The sequence below is a fragment of the Anguilla anguilla genome, chromosome 4 (genome assembly GCF_013347855.1).
Source record: "Anguilla anguilla isolate fAngAng1 chromosome 4, fAngAng1.pri, whole genome shotgun sequence".
Classification (NCBI taxonomy): Eukaryota; Metazoa; Chordata; class Actinopteri; order Anguilliformes; family Anguillidae; genus Anguilla; species Anguilla anguilla.
The window spans coordinates 7876822-7893177 of NC_049204.1; the positions used below are offsets into that span (position 1 = coordinate 7876822).

Below are 16356 nucleotides of genomic sequence, written 5' to 3' on the forward strand. Positions count from 1 at the left end.
GGTTACAAGCCCAGTTCCTTACCCACTGTGCTGCACTCCGTTCCGAGTCTGATACAGGCATGATGCTCACTACTGTGGACTGTGACTCGCCAATCTGAAGCATTGGGGGCGGGAGGGGGGGTGGATGGGTGTTGGGGGGCTGCAGGGTCAATGGGAAATGTATTTGGGGGGGGTGGGAAATGGGGAGTAGAACGAGCAACAAGGAGCAGTGCAGGGGTGAAGTTTAGGGAAGAAGCGTAGGTTTTTGGACACTGAAGAGTTTATGGAAATGCAGGGAGTCTAGTGGTGCCATTTGAGCCAAATGTAATTAGTGTTCTTCTTTAAGGGAGCCAGAATGGTGCATTGTGGGCCAAACATAACGTTTTTCTGGCACTACCGATAAAAAAACACCATAGGAATACAATGCACTGTGTATTGTGTTTGCGTAAACACAGCAGAATTGTCTTTGGAAAATACACACAGCCATCACTTATACTGTTGGAAGATATGTTGACACTGTCCTGGCATAGTCACAGTGCTTGAATAAAATAAACTGGCATACGGAGTCGTGATTGGCCAGCGAGGCAGGAAGCGCTGCGATTGGCCTGGGGTAGTGAGGGGTAGCGCCGCGGAGACTCACTTCATGCAGCCGGAGAAGAGCTGGCAGCGAGCGACGGGCACGCGCACCACGCAGGACGGGAACGCCAGCAGCAGGGTGTGGCTGGGCCGGTCCAAAACCAGGGACAGCAGCTGCCGAGCCTGGGGAGTGCTCTGCCCGCACCTAAGGACAAAAAACACGCCGTGGAGATATTTACACACGGTCCCTTAGTCCTCCCCGTACCTAAAGACAGAAACACGTGCGGAGACATTTACACACGGTCCCTTAGTCTTCCCCGCACCTAAAGACATTTACACATGGTCCCTTAGTCTTCCCCGCACCTAAAGACATTTACACACGGTCCCTTAATCTTCCCCACACCTAAAGACAAACACAGACTCAGAGACATTCACACACGGTCCCTTAGCCCTCCCCGCGCATAAAGACAAGCACAGACTTAAGAGATATTTACACACGGTCCCTGACTGACACCTCAAGCCTATTCCCATCCCAGGTACAGTTTATACAGTACCGACCTTCGTTCATGACCTAGCTACTGTCTGTAATTCAATAGATAATATTGATTTCCTCTCTGGAAAGCCTCAAAATTCCACGAAATGTTGTAATTTCATCACGTACAGCACTGCATACCTTCCGGTTCTGAAGAAACTCCAGAATTTTAAGAAGTGTGTGGGGGGGGGGGGGGGGCCTTGAAATAACATTGGCGTAATACTCCGAAATAACGTTTATTGGCTTTTATCATTCATAAGTGAGCCGCAGGGATCTCGGTTCAGCTAATGGGTGCTCAAGTGCACAAAAATATGAAAAGCCTTCAATAACACAATTTCTGAACACTGAATTGCTAATTGCAATACATTCTTTAAAGAAGAGAAGAGAGTGAGACCCATTCTGAGGAATACACTACAGTTACGGAAAGTGAGAGAGAGAGAGAGAGAAAGAGAGATAAAAAAAGAAACAACAGATCTCTACTATTTAGGAAATATAATACATCTAGTCTATGTGTTCATGTATTTGCTTCTATCTTACCGTACCTTTCATCTTGTATTTTACTGCCATCATTATGTACATTTCTAGCTATTTTAGTTACTGATTGGCATTTCAAGTAAACAGTCACAGTATTGGAGGAAGACGGATATTTTGACACTTTGCGTTAACCTTAACCTAAACCTTAAAAATATATGATATGCTGCTTGCGGAGATAAGCAAAGAGAAAAGTCAAATGAATCACCGAAATGAACACGGAAACAGGAAGCGTCATTTTCTGTTCAACGCTCCCAACATCCAATCCTCTGACAGGCCAGCGTCTGCTTTCAAAGAGCCAAATTTATTGCCTGTTTTCCCTGGAACCGAACAAGGTTATGATTCAATTTTTATATTTTGATGCTGCCAGCTCTGACTTAACGCAAGACCGAATCGCTGTTCCCATCAGGCACACGCTAACGCTGAGCGCCGCGCTGCCCGATCCCAGATGTGCCTTCAGAACTCCGCGTTTAGCTTGTCCTGGCTCGTCCAAAGCCGAATTAATCAGCATACATTTCCGTGCTCCAAAACGAAAAGTGATTTTTGAGAAGTCCTTCCCTCCCCTCCACCCCACAGCCCCCCCCAAAACAAAAAAACCCTTCATATCCAGTCCTAGTCTAGAATATCAAACACTGCCTGCGGCCTATCGCACAAAAACAAATAAGTCTCCTCTACCAGACATAAGCAGCGCCTACTGCCTATGCTCCATCCATCCATCCATCCATCTATCCATCCTGTTATCCTTATTCGCTCATTCCTGGTGAGGTTCATGGGAGGTGGCTGGAGCCTATCCCAGCATGCATTGGGCGAAAGGCAGGAATACACCCTGGACAGTGTCTTTGGACTGTGGGAGGAAACCAGTTTACCCAAAGGAAACCCACGTAAACAGGAGAAGAACATGCAAACTCCACACAGAAAGGCCCTGACTAAAGAAAGCCACCATGTTTTAGTTGGCATGATATTGTGCAGAGTCCTCCACTGGAGGTCACCCACTCATTTTGGGAGAATAGAATTTTTTTCGGGAGTATAATTCACATGCACAAATTTGCGTGATGACAGAGACATCATTTTTGCTGACAGGAAAATCCATCTTGCGTCTGGTACCTATAATTATCAGCCAAAAAAACAGATTTGATATAAATCATGGACCGCATCCCGGTCTCTGTATTCTCAAAGGTTATGATGTTCCTTAAACCTCTAATTTTCAGCAATATCTCAGAGTATCTAACAATCTATGTTTCATTAGGATCTAACATAAGAGCTTGAATAAAAACCTTTTTTTTTAAAAACCAGCATAAATTTTTTTCTGGTTGTCTTAAGAACAAAGCAAAAAAGAACATAAGAAAAAATGGAAAGACACCCAACCTGCCTTGCACACACACACACACAGTGCGCACATGCACACACAAGCACACACATGCACACACACTCACATGCACACACGCACACACACACACACACAGTGAGTGAGTGCACACACAGCACGCGCGCACACACTACACACACACACACTCACACACACTCTCACACACAGACACATACACACTCTCTCACACACACACACACACACGCGCGCGCAGATGTGCGTACACATCACACTTCCCCCGTGTGATATTAGCGAGATCGATCATGTGACAGCTCTTGGCCGCTCCAGGGTGAATAAATGGGAGACCGCGCTCCCTGGGGGGGGATCATTCTCGGGGAGACGAGGATTTAAATCAGAGACTGTTCCGGATAACATCACCGCCGTCGCCCCCTCCCAGCCTGAAGGTCCCGACCAGTACCCATACATTCAAAAAACGAGGAGAGCCAAGTCTACATATTTTTTATGGTATAGTAGGGAAGGTTAATGGCATGGCTTCAGGAGTTCTTCCAATGCTTTCGTCTTTTGTGAAGCAAGGGAGAAGAAATATATATATATGTGTGTGTGTGTGTGTGTGTGTGTGTGTGTATTTCATCATACACAAGTATGATGATGATGGTGGTCATTATTATAATTATAATAATAATAATTATTATTATTACATACTTATTTTTGGTATGCATTCATATATTAATTTCCATTTAATTGTATCTTGCATGTACAAGCATACAGGGATATTTGTAGGGACATTTTTTTGTCATTTTGTTTTCAAATTCTAATAAAAAATTTAGAAATGTACGATGCTGTTTGTCTCAATGGAAATATTTGTGATGGCAATAAAGCAAAGCAACTTGAAAAACTGAAAGTGAGGGGGAGAGAGAGAGAGAGAGAGCCAGAGGAGACACAGAGATAGATAAAGAGTGGATAAGTGAGAGAGTAAAGGAAGGAGGGAGGGATAGAGAGAGAGAGAGAGAGAGAGCCAGAGGAGACACAGAGATAGATAAAGAGTGGATAAGTGAGAGAGCAAAGGAAGGAGGGAGACAGAGAGAGAGAGAGAGAGAGAGCCAGAGGAGACACAGAGATAGATAAAGAGTGGATAAGCAAGAGAGTAAAGGAAGGAGGGAGAGAGAGAGAGAGAGAGAGAGAGAGAGAGAGAGAGAGCTCCATATAAATCCCCTGTGGGCGTGCCCAGTCGCATCAATAAACCCCAGACATGTGACGAAGGTTTTTAGTGACCCTCTTCCCTCAAGGTGATTCTCCGCTTCACCACAGCAGGGAGCCTGTTCCTGTCGAAATCTGCTGATCTCCCTAAGATCCAGGTAACCCTGCGTCATCACACACCTTGCTAACCCGGCTACGGTACAGTAAGGCCCAAAAGAGCCCAGAGGCTAAACAAAGGTGAGCTCTCGGAGTGTGATCTGGTTTCTCCGTTCCCTTCTCTCTGATTTGCTACAGTACATCCCCGCTGATTGGCTACCTGCCATTTTTTGGGACCCCCCCCCCCACCCCCACTAGTGGTACAGAAGATAAATGACGATGGACCTCCACACTCGTTTTTCAGTAGCCTTTCATTTCAGTCTATCTGTTCATACGTTGACACGGCGTCTGATTAAGGAGGAGCGAATGCAATCGTTCATCGTCCGTTTTTAACATAAACCTGCTTAACTTTTACACAAACCTGTTCACCTCAGGAAGTTTTTTACTCCACAACTTCACTTTTTAAATTGTTCCACTTCTTAGAAATGAGAACATGGTTTAGGATTCCACTCTTTTGGCAACACCGAATAGACTGGACAGAGCTGCCCATATGGTAAGCCATGGTTAGCAAATTCTTGCTTATGAGCTGGGAGTTCATTAATTGTCATTGAAGAAAGATAATGACCAATTAATGGCCCCCATCTGTTAGCAGCACTTAAAAGTCACACACACACGCGCACACACACACACACACCAGGGCCCATGCGTTACAGATCGCCTTTGACACGTCCTCCCCCATTAGGAGCGAGACTCACTTGTCAGGGTTGTAACCTTCCAGCTCCTCCAGGAAGACGTTGCCGTTGGACACGGTGTTGTCCCTGTTGGGGACGATGAGGAATTTGAGGACGGTCCCCCGGCTGGAGCCCAGGAACAGAACAGTGCGATTCCTGTAGGGCCCCGCCTCCGTGTCCACCACCATCTTATTCAGCTGGTACCTGCACAGGGAGGGGGAGAGAGAGAAAGAGAGAGGGGGAGAAAGAGAGAGAGAGAGACTGAGCCTGTAGACCTCAGACACAAAGGCACACACACACACACACACACAGACACACACAGACACACACGCACTCCTCACTCCTCAGACAGACGGGAACAGGATTAAGTGGGAAAGGGCGCTTCCCTCCCAGTTCTGTTAGCGTTTTGCTCCACACCCAACAGCAGTTCAGGTGCTTTCCATTACAGGAATGGCCAGAGACAGCTGCTGCCTCCAACACAACGGTAGCTGAGGGATTCCCAGGAAGGGAGCGTCACAAAAATCTTCGCTTACTACTTCCCACTCCCACCATGCCCCCCCTGTCTCTCATTTCAGTGACGGCTCAGAGCAAACACACGATGAAACACAATGCGCCCAGGTCTCCAACGTGAACTCTAACCACGCTCAATCCTTTAAAGCACTACGCTTCATTCTTACCGTAGCGCAAATGTAACGGTATGTGGATGTGCTCTTTTTGTGGATAATAACGCTGAAGCTAAAACAAGCTAAAATGCAACTGTTCTCTGTTGCTCCCCTTTCAGAAGGAAATGCAAGGCAAGGATACTTTTAAACACGGCCCCTGACGCCAGTGGTACTGCTGGTATTCTTTTCTATCTGCTAGTTAATTCCTCAATTAATGCCACAGATTGGTCCGAGATTAAACTGACCTGGTGTCCCAGGGTTAAATCAGTCCTCACTAGCAGGGAAGAATGAAACCCAGCAGTACTACTACTGGCCAAATTTGACTGTATGTGTCTCTCTCCACAATCCACAATCAACTACAACCCCCAAAAACACATTTCTTTCTCTCTTCCCTGCAGTAGTGATGAACCCTGCATAGCATTCTGGGAAAATGAGTCACAGGGAAAACATAAAACAATGGCTCACTTCCCATCTTATGAAGTGCAACTAAAGGCCAAGGGCACGGATCCACAAATTTTCCTTTGTCTTCTCCAGCTCGTTTTCCCAAATGCTTCTCATAAATGAAAAACACACGTCTTTCCCCGACTGAGATCCAAGTTACCTACAAATTGTGTCTGGTAGTTGTTTTTCTTGCCATGTATGGTTTTGTGAACAGATGGACAGAAAATAACTCAATTGATTTTGTTAAATTTTTTTTTTTTGCTGAAGTTGGCCTGTAACTGCCCAGCGGAAAAATTGGACTGATCCCACACACACCAGGGCGATGAACCCCTACCTGACCATTGTTCTCACAATCCAGGGCCTCTGCCCTAAGGAAGGTACGGCCTCGTCCATCAGGGGGTGCGTCTTCACGAAATTCAGCATCTCGTCCGGGAAGGCGTTTGAGGAGTTGAACCCGGAGCCCTGGGAGGCACAGCCGCCTGGCCTGAAGGGGGGGGGGGGTGGTGGGTGGGGGTAGGGGGAGGGGTTTGGGGCAGGACAGGGGGAACTCGTTGAGGTTAAGACCACGTTAGCACTGTTTCCATGTCACATCGATTCATCTGTGCCCGCCCCACTGGATGAGATGACACACCGAGGTCCTGACCCGGCCATTAAAAATCCCACAGCGCTCATTGTAGTGGTGTTAACCTCAGTGTCCCGGCCCAAATACCTACAAATAATGGCCCGAAATAATCCCCTGATTATCCCCCTACGTCTCACTGGGCCCCCAATCCCCCTGTGTTCCCGATCCACATTGATTTCCCCGGTTGCCAATTCCAGCTGACCCACCAGGTTAAATAAAGGTGATATAAAAAAAAAACGAAAAGGGCCTTGCTGATGGCAAGCTCAGTTAAGACTTAAGGCTGGCATTCAATCAGTATTCGTCCTTATCTTCAACTAACAATTACAAGCAATCATTATTTTTTTCTCTTTCACAAACACAACTTTTTCTTATATATAAGTCAAATTCATGGATTGTTTCAAATGCTGATTGAATACAGACCTACAGAAGGTTTGCAGTCTAAAGTCTTTAAAAAGGATGAGTAGAAAAATAAACAAAATAAGAAAAAGACCACATGCAAAAAAAATAAAAAATAATAATAAAAATAGAATGTCCTCCCACCTTAATTCATAAATAAGGGTCAGATTAAAAACCGCTGGGTTCCCTTTTTTACCTGGGTTTGGGGATGACCTCGTCCGGGACGGGGGTCCAGATGGATTCGGGGGACTTCTGCTCTTTGAACCTCCCCTCGAAGACTCCGGCCAGCTGCTCCATGTCGAAGGCGCACACGGCCGACCCGGGGATGCTGTGGCGGGGGGGGGGGTGGGAACAGGGAATCATTTAAATGCAAAGATTAAACTGGATGCATCAACGCCGGAGCTCGTGCCTGGCCTTCGACTCGGGGCTCGTAAACAAACGGTTTGCGGGCGTTAACCGCGAAAAAAGGCGGCAGGTATTTATCGACTAAAACGCTCGGGCGGAGTACAGAACTGCTTTCCCGGGACCCCTCCTGGGGCTCGAGAAAGAGTAACGTACTACCCTACCTCCTCCGCTTGACAACTTCACTTCTCTCCGTACGGCAGAACCCTCTCTCTCTGTATCTCTCTCTCTTTATCTCTCTCTCTCTCTCTCCTTCTGCAGCGTACGACAGAACCCTCTCCCTCTTTATCTCTCTCTCTCTCTCTCTGCACAACTACAGATTTTCGGTTTTCTTTGCAACGGTTTTTTCCAACAAAAAAAAAAAAAGAAAAAGAAAAAGAATGTCAAAGGAAGACTTGGAGTCTCCTGACTGCCTCCCCCCCCACCCCCCTCCAGGCGAAGGGACACATTCTGAGCGGGACTCTGTTGCACGTCGTTTGGGAGCCGGGAGCCAGCGCACTGTCAGGGGCACCGGACGCCGCTGGCGCAAGCTGTTACACAATCCCCCGGGGGGGGGGGGGGGGGGGGGGGGGGGGCGAGGGCCGAGATGTTTTTCGGGAAGAGGTGTTGGCGGGCTATCGAGGCCCCCCGCCCACCCGCACAAGGTAAGCCAGGAGCCAGGTGATCGTTATTCTCCTCCGGGGAGGGGGGCCGACCGACAGCACAGTGGCAAGAGCCTCCGTTTATATGAAGTTCTGACCTGTCCGTCAACCAGCCAGGCCAAGCCACGCTGCACTCATTCTACCTGCGACTAGGGATGTCATTACCGCCAAAAACCAAGACTCCACTGCAGCTAAGAAGCAGCCCGCAGTCACCAATCACCCTCTGCCCTTCTCCTGTCAAACTGCGGAAGTTAAGCAGGCACGTACTTGTTCAGCACTTGGGATGGGAGAACTGCATTTGGTAATTTTAAATACGTGTGCAATGAAGTGTCGATGGCGACCAGTAGGGGGCACTCTCCCCCCCCCCCGGACCAAGTTGATTTGAAGCCAGTGCTTACAGCACGGTGATGGGGACACTGTGCTGTAGGAGGTGAGGCCCTTTGGACAGGATTTTAAACCCAGGCCTAACACACATCGGTAACGAAAGACCCCGAGGCAATTTTATAAGGAGTAGGCCTGTTAACCTTGGTGTCCTGGCCAAGTTCCCACAGAAGTGGCTCTGAGCCACCTCTGTGCACTGAACAGACAACACACTACCTCGCATTCCAACTGACTTTGGCTGTCCATGTTGTTCTACAGTTGAGCTACCTTGTTAACTTTAAAAAAATAATTCAAAATTAAGCACTTTTTGCTCGTAGGCATTTGGCCCCCTGTTTATTATCTTGTGCATGCAATTCCAGCCGTCCTTTCACACCTGTTTTTAAATTAATCATTCGATTGTGAAAAATATGAAACCCATAGACCACAGAGCACTTAGATTCTTCTGACTCAAAACTGCCTTAAAATAGTAATTTGAGTACTTAACTGTAGGTATCTATCCACACCTCTCACCCCTCCCTGCATATTTTCCAAACATTGATGCAGATCATTTTGTTGGTTGCACAGATACAGACACAGAGATGGTGCTGTCGCTGTGTATCCATTATACACTGGGGATAGAGCACAGTGAGAGAGAATCCCACAGCTATGTCCGCCCCCCCCCCAACCCCCACCCCCACCCCCACCCCGTTTCACCCGAGCATCTGAGTTCCTGACCCGCCACACCGCGAGGACGCGCCGGGCAACCCGGCGCACGCGGCCCTGAGCGGAATCGCCATGGAAACGGCGCGTCGGCCCGACCTCCCTTTCGCGTGACGAATGTGAATGCCCGCGATTCAGCCGCTCGCGACCCGCCGGGGGGCCGCCGCCGCGCCGCCGCCGGGGCGAACGGGGACAGAGGCGCGATTGAGGCCCGATGACGGGGCGCGCGCGTGTGTGTGAAAGGGTCCTTATCTGACCGCCGCGGAGCTCAGGGCTTAGCCGCTAGCTGACCCCAGCTGCTCCTGCAAGGCCACGCCTATGGGTATGGGCGGGGGCTCCCCCCCTTCCCAGCCACCCCTGCTGCCCCTTTCCCCCACCCCCCTCCTCCTTGCCCCCTCCCTCCAGCTCTAAGCTGGCACACTGCCGTCGAACCCTGGGCCGTAGGGGACGCTGGGTTGAGGACGCTGGGTTGAGGACGTTGGGTTATAAGGAGGCCTGTAGCGGCTCAGGGCTGGCAGGGCTTAAAGGGCGCGGTCTGGCATCCCGCCACTGGGCGGAGGGCAAGGGGCACAGGGCAGTGGGAGAAGAGAGGGGGCGGAGGTCAGGGGGCAGAGGGAGGAGGGCGGGGGGCAGGAGGAGGGGGGGGGGCAGTGGGCAGAGGGAGGTCGGGCGGGGGGCAGTGGGCAGAGGGAGGAGGGCGGAGGTCAGGGGGCAGAGGAAGGATGAAGGGGGGGCAGTGGGCAGAGGGAGGAGGGCGGGGGGAGGAGGGCGGGGGGCAGTGGGCAGAAGGAGGAGGGCGGGGGCCGGTTGGCAGAGGGAGGAGGCAGAGGGCGGGGGGTAGAGGGCGGGGTGCCAGCGGCCTGCTGCTCCACTCCAGCCGTCAGGACTCTTCCGCTCCCTTCAGCCTCCGGAGCCACAGACCCCCTCTGCGGTGGGGGGGGGGGGGGGGGGGGGGGGGGTGTACTGACGGCTGATGAACAGGGAAGGGGGGGGGGGGGGGTGTACTGACGGCTGATGAACAGGGAAGGGGGGGGGGGAGGCTTCTTCAGCTTATTTCCCTCCCTGGGGGACCATAGCTAGCTTGCTACAGAATCTTTCACTCTCTCTACCATTTTTCACTCTCGATCTCCCTTCATCGGGGGCCAGCTGCACCCCATCCCCCCCCTTGTTATCCTCGTAGGCCCTGGAGGTGTGGCCCAGCAGTGGAGGATGTAGGCTTTCTTGCTCCAATCGCTTTTTTTTATCCGTCTTCGTCTCCTCGAATCCTTGCGTGACCCGTGTGTGGAAAAATCGACCGGGGTCCGCCATCTTTAAGGATATTTCAACCTGTTAAAAGCTCCTTGCAGGAACGAGGACCGAGGAGGCTCCCAGAGGATGCTCCTGGGAGGAAACACAAGGGCATCATTTGTGGAAGTACTTCTTTTGGAACCCGTGACATGTAAACGATCCACCTGTGGGTCCACCTCTCCCCGTTTGTCACGTCTGTAACTGACGCGGCTTCAGGCTGATGCTTGGCTGAGCGAGGACGTTCCATTTCCCTCTCCACCTTCGCTAATGTGTGGTGAGCTTTCTGACGCAAAATGGCTGCCGTGCATCACCCAGGTGGGTGCTACACATTGGTGGTGGGTGAGGTGAGTTCCCCTTCACTGTAAAGCACTTCGAGCATTCGGAAAAGTGCTATATAAATGTAAGGACATTCTATATTCTATTTTCCTAATACACGTTTCCTTGATTCCTCTGTCCTCACGTCCCAACCTTGCATCTCTTCCTCACGTCCTCTATTGGCTAGAGCTGAGGAGTCTGGAAAGGACGGGAGGAAGGGATGCGAGAAGGCGATTGGAATGAAGACCCCTGGTCTTACGCACCTCCTCCAGCACCTGCCTCAGGACCACCTGATGCCTTCTCCTCCTCCTCCTCCTCCTCCTCATCCTCCTCTGCCCGCCCGCCTACCCGCTTCCACGCCCAGGTCAGCGTGACCGCTCTCGTACCCGCGACCACCGACGCGCTCGAGCCGATCGCGAGCGTCCGCGCTCGCTCGTTGCACCTTATCAGCCCCGCGAACGAGAGTCGAGACGGGAACTGCCGAGACGAAATCAAAGCCGCCATCTCCGCCACGCAAGCGTCGAGGCCAGGAACAGGAATTGTTGTCAAACAAGAAGAAGAAAGAAAGAAAGAAGAAGAAAGAAAAGCAGGACTAAAAAAAACAAAAACGTGTTTTGTACAGCCCGGCCATGAGCAGAAGAACAGAGGCAGAGGCACAGCTGTTGCCGTGAGCAGCGGGTTCTTTTTTTCGTTAAAATTTTTTTTACATTAAAAATTTTTTTTTTTTTTTTTTTACGAGAGTCGTAAACATGCTCGGTGGCCGTGTACGCACAGGAAGTGGAACCGCCGTAAATCTGAGCGGGAAGACGAGATGAAAGAGAGACGGGGGTGGGCGGTGGGGGTGGGGGGTAAATCAGACAGAAATGGATCCAGCTCCCACAGATTTGGGCAGCAGATGGGAGAGCCCAGGGACCCCGGCTGTTTTACGTACGGGCACCGTGCACGCAGGATGCAGTCACACGGCCAGACCCCCCCCCCCCAAACCCCCAAACCCCCACCCCCGGCCCCGAACAGGAAGTGCTCAAAGCAGCGTGTTGTGCGAAGGCCCCTATGCTGTTTACCGCACTGCAGGGGCACAGCCCAGCTGGCGCTCTGATTGGACGACACAATATCCAGAGAGGAGCATTCTGGGTTGTCTCCGCGGAGACTCCCAGAACCCATGTTTTTCGAAGGGACAGTAACCGCCCCCCTCCCCTCCCCACTTCACCCCCACCACCCCTCCGGCATTGACCAATCAGACGCAGCCGACTGGATGGCGTTAATGGCGTTTGTGTTAATTAACTCCCACAGGAGCCCAAAAGATTTCTGCCCATTATGGGCTTCCTCTGCCCTTTGGAGAGTCCATCTCTCTTACTCCGTTTAATTTATCCTCTCTCTCTTTCTCTCTTCCCTCTCTCTCTCTCTCACTCCCTCTCTCTTTTACTCTCTCCCCGCTCTCTCTCTCTCACTCTCTCTTTTACTCTCTTCCCCCTCTCTCTCTCGCTCTCTCTCTCTCACTCCCTCTCTCTTTTACTCTTTCCCCCTCTCTCTCTCTCTCTCTTTCAATTTAATTTCAGTTTCAAGGTGCTTCACTGACATCTCATTATACAGTGTTGCCAAGCCATTACATAACATAAATCTGAGGGGAAGGGGAAGATATATGTGCATATTTACCAATGCACGTGCCTATGTGTGTGCGTATGCGCGTGTGTGTGTGTGTGTGGTGCATGTACACACACATACATATACCCTCTCTTTCTCTCTCCCCCTGTCCTCTGTCTCTCTCCCCACCCTCTGTCTCTCTCTCCCCCTCCCCCGCCTCTCTCTATCTTCCTCTCTCTCCCCTCTCTCTCTATCTCTATCTCTCTCGCTCCCTGTCCTCTGTCTCTCCCCTCTCCCCTCTCTCTCTCTCTCTCTCTCTCTCTCCCTGGAAAGCACCCATTATGAGCAGAGGATGTTATTAGAGATGGCATTTGCAGGGCACTGGCCTCTCCTGCCATAAATCCACATGCCTCATCTGCATGGCAGACCTGCCACTGCCTCATCAGCAATCCTGTCTGCAGTCCGTGCACGCGCTCCGTCTCCACGGCCGCCAACCCCCCCCCCCCCCTCCCCCCCCCCAGCCCGACCCGCCCCCCCAGCACCCAGCACCCACCCCCATACAGGTCTTCTGCTGAGAAGAGCTCTTGTCTGTTCTCTCCTCCTCCTCCTCCTCCTCCTCCCCCCCCCCCCTTCCTCCTCCCTTTCTGTCAGATCTTCCCTCCCTTTCTCGATGTTCCCTTTTCCGCTTATCGCCTGTCCCTCCGTCCTTCTCCGTCCAAACCCCGTCCCCGTACACTGCAAAGCACACGGCCTTTCAATCCCCCCCAAAATCGCTTTTCTCTCATCCCTCTGTTCTCTCACCCAGCTCCGGAAAAAAACCCATTTTCTTCCAGGTCCTCCTTGAAAAAGAGAAAACAGCTCAGCTCTCAACAGCGTGGCATCGTCTCGATCTGCCGCTCTCTTCTTCATTCACCCCCTGATCCCTTAGCCTCCCTGGACAGAGACCGCGCCCCCCCCCCCCCCCCCCCCCAGGACAGTGGGACAGCAGCAGCGTGCCGCAGCGGGGGGCCTACCTGTTGGCGGGGGTGGAGAACACCCCCAGGATGATGTCGCGGCCGTGCAGGCGCAGCACGGGGCTGGTGGAGTGCAGCTGGTTGAAGTAGAAGTGGGAGTCGCCCGGGACGGAGCAGTTGAGCCGCGCCTTCAGGAAGGAGGTCCACTGCTTCTCCAGCACCCGCTGCGACCCGCCCAGGTCCCGCTTACACACGCGCGCCACCCGCGACACCATCACCTGCGCGAGCGCACGCATACACACACGCGCAAGCACACATGTAAGCATGTATCCACACATACACGTACATATGCACACACGCACACACACACACCACATGAACACACATACACACACGCACGCACCACACAGACACACACACACACCACACGAGACACACACAGAAAGAAGATGAGTGAGTTGTCAACAAATGAGTATGCTGTCTTTCTCTGCGGTGATGGTCTACTTAAAATGCACAAGCATTTCTGATCGTAGCAAACATACGAAAATTCTGAAACATGTTTTAATCATAAGCAGGGTTTCATAGTAAATATTTATCACAGTAAAATAAACTACTGCAAGTAACTCACGAAACATATAAAATAGTTGTAAAATTTCTATAAAATAATTTCTTTGAGCAACTGCATTGGCACAACTGTATCTGTCTACTTGCAGTTCTATCAGTACAAGCATAAACATGATTTCTTTTCCAAATTCTCATTTATAATTTTCCAGATCAGTCCTTTGCTTCGCCGTCATATAAATTGGTTGATTCTGAAACCTGAGACGTTGCCAGAAATTTTATTAAGTGTCTGCGCGTCTAATTTAACCGCAAGCCATTTTTATGTTCCGTGATTAGTAAATTATAGCACTTGCAAGCTGCAGAAACACACACACACACACACACACACACACACACAAAAAGTAATTAGAGCTAATATGCTAATTAGCAATACTGACATTTCAATAATGGCACCTTGTTATTAATTTGGTTTTTGTAAGAGTTGGATTTCTGTGTTTTTTTTTTTAAATACATTTTTTTTATTCTTTACCTTCTCCAGGTAGTTGAACTCCATGGCCATCTCTCTGAAGAAGAAGTATATGTGTGGACCCCATTCCACGGCACTGACAAAGTAAGGCTCTGAAAGATCCAGAGGAGTCTGTTACTGCCACAGGCAATTCAGAATTTCACATATGCTTTATCCATGGCTGCTCAATCCTGCTGCTGGAGATCTACCTTCCTGTGGGTCTTCGCTCTTACAAAGCACGCCTAGAGACTCAACAGCGAGAGATCTCGTTGAGCTGCTAATTAGTAGAATCGGGTGTGCCAAATTAAGGGTTGAAACGGATAGTGTTATTCAGTATGATTGGGTCGATTCGTCTATATTTTTTAAGACTTTTTTAAATTCATGGAAGCGGTTCTGGTTGAGCACCTTACAACATCATGGCCTCGCACCTGGGACTTGAACCCATACCCTAGTTACCATAGTTACAAGGCCAATTCTCAACCCATTCTACAACACTGACAGAATTAGACTTGTCACAGACACAGTGTTACAATACCTAGACAAACAGAGGCATAGACATAGGCACCGTGTTATTACAGACCCACACTGAGGCATAGAGGTACAGACACAGACACAGGTGCTAGCACCTTTTGTAGAAAGACATACAAACAGGGATACAGACAGTACATAGACACAGACACAGGCACAGACTGACACAAACAGCATAATCAAGTCCGGAGAAACAAACAGAGATGCGAACAGAGACGAATAAAATAGACGGACGGTGACAGACAGACACGAGAGCAACCGACACCACAGAACAGGGTTCAGAGACAGGACACTGACAGAGGCACGGGCACGGAGAAGGACGGAACGGAGAGTGCAAGGACACAGACTTGGCGCCGTTCCTGACAGACGCCCGTCAGCGAGACCGACACAACCCGAGAGGGACAGATAAAGCACAGAGGCTCCAGAACGGCGCTTAGCGACGAGGCTATGAGCCGCGAGCGGAGGACGTGGGAGAGATATCGATCCCGATAATAAAACTGACCCCTCAAGCTATAAATAAATAAAAAAAATCCACGATAACGCAGACAGTAACCGCAACCGCCGAGCGTAGAACGAAAAAGGTTTGCGGCGCATTATCATATGGGAGGCGGCGGTTAATTCGGGGGAGGGGGGGGGGGGGGGGGGGGGGCGGGGGGGTCACCTCTGAACCACTTGGAGTCGTGTTTGATGGTGCGGAGGGCCGGGTAGTCCCCGAGGCTTCGATAGATCACCGCGTCGATGGCCAGGAAGTCCGTCACCGTCGCTGTGAACAGGTTTCCCTCTGGGGAAGGGGGAAAAAAAGGCACGGAGAGACTTCGGTTCATTGGGGGATCGGTGGGAGTCTGGGTCACCCTGGCGACAGCAGCCGCGTTTCGGGAATCGGCTAAATAAAGCACGGTCGCGCCACGTCTGTGCGTCACCTTTAACTGCGACCTTTAACCGTCACGTTTCCAGAAAGCTCAGCGATAGCGACAAAGCGTTTTATTTTTTCAGCGCTTTCCCCCAGCTCAATACACTGCGCTTAAGGTGTGAGATCGCAAATATGTGATTATAGAATGTTTTTAACGGAATGTTCTGATGCTGATGTCACAATCACTGCTGGTAACCGAAAGCAACGGAAGTTCTAGAACACCGAAAATACATTCCAAAAGAACCTGCTCTTCAACGTCAATGAAAGCCAGAATGACAGAAATACAATAACAAGAACATGAGTATGAGACTGCATAATGACCACATCAGCCCACTCAGCTGATCGTTCACCTACAGACCAGAGAGAATCACTATAACAATACAGGGGGAAAAAACAAGCAATTATTGGTTACCTAATACACACAACCCTATACTGGCAATCATACAACGTTCGTTCATAATAGTGCAAATATGAAAATATACTTTGTTTGAATACATCATTTA

General features: G+C 50.3%; 1 protein-coding gene across 1 annotated transcript in view; it reads right to left on the reverse strand.

The window, feature by feature from the left end:
- The window catches only part of sema6bb (sema domain, transmembrane domain (TM), and cytoplasmic domain, (semaphorin) 6Bb), a 78007-nt gene that overhangs the window by 20359 nt on the left and 41292 nt on the right, over positions 1-16356 (reverse strand). Inside the window, 7 exon segments of the mRNA XM_035415969.1 lie at positions 620-760; positions 4994-5173; positions 6407-6556; positions 7287-7418; positions 13410-13627; positions 14440-14528; positions 15605-15724. Coding sequence (XP_035271860.1) covers positions 620-760; positions 4994-5173; positions 6407-6556; positions 7287-7418; positions 13410-13627; positions 14440-14528; positions 15605-15724 — 1030 coding nt within the window.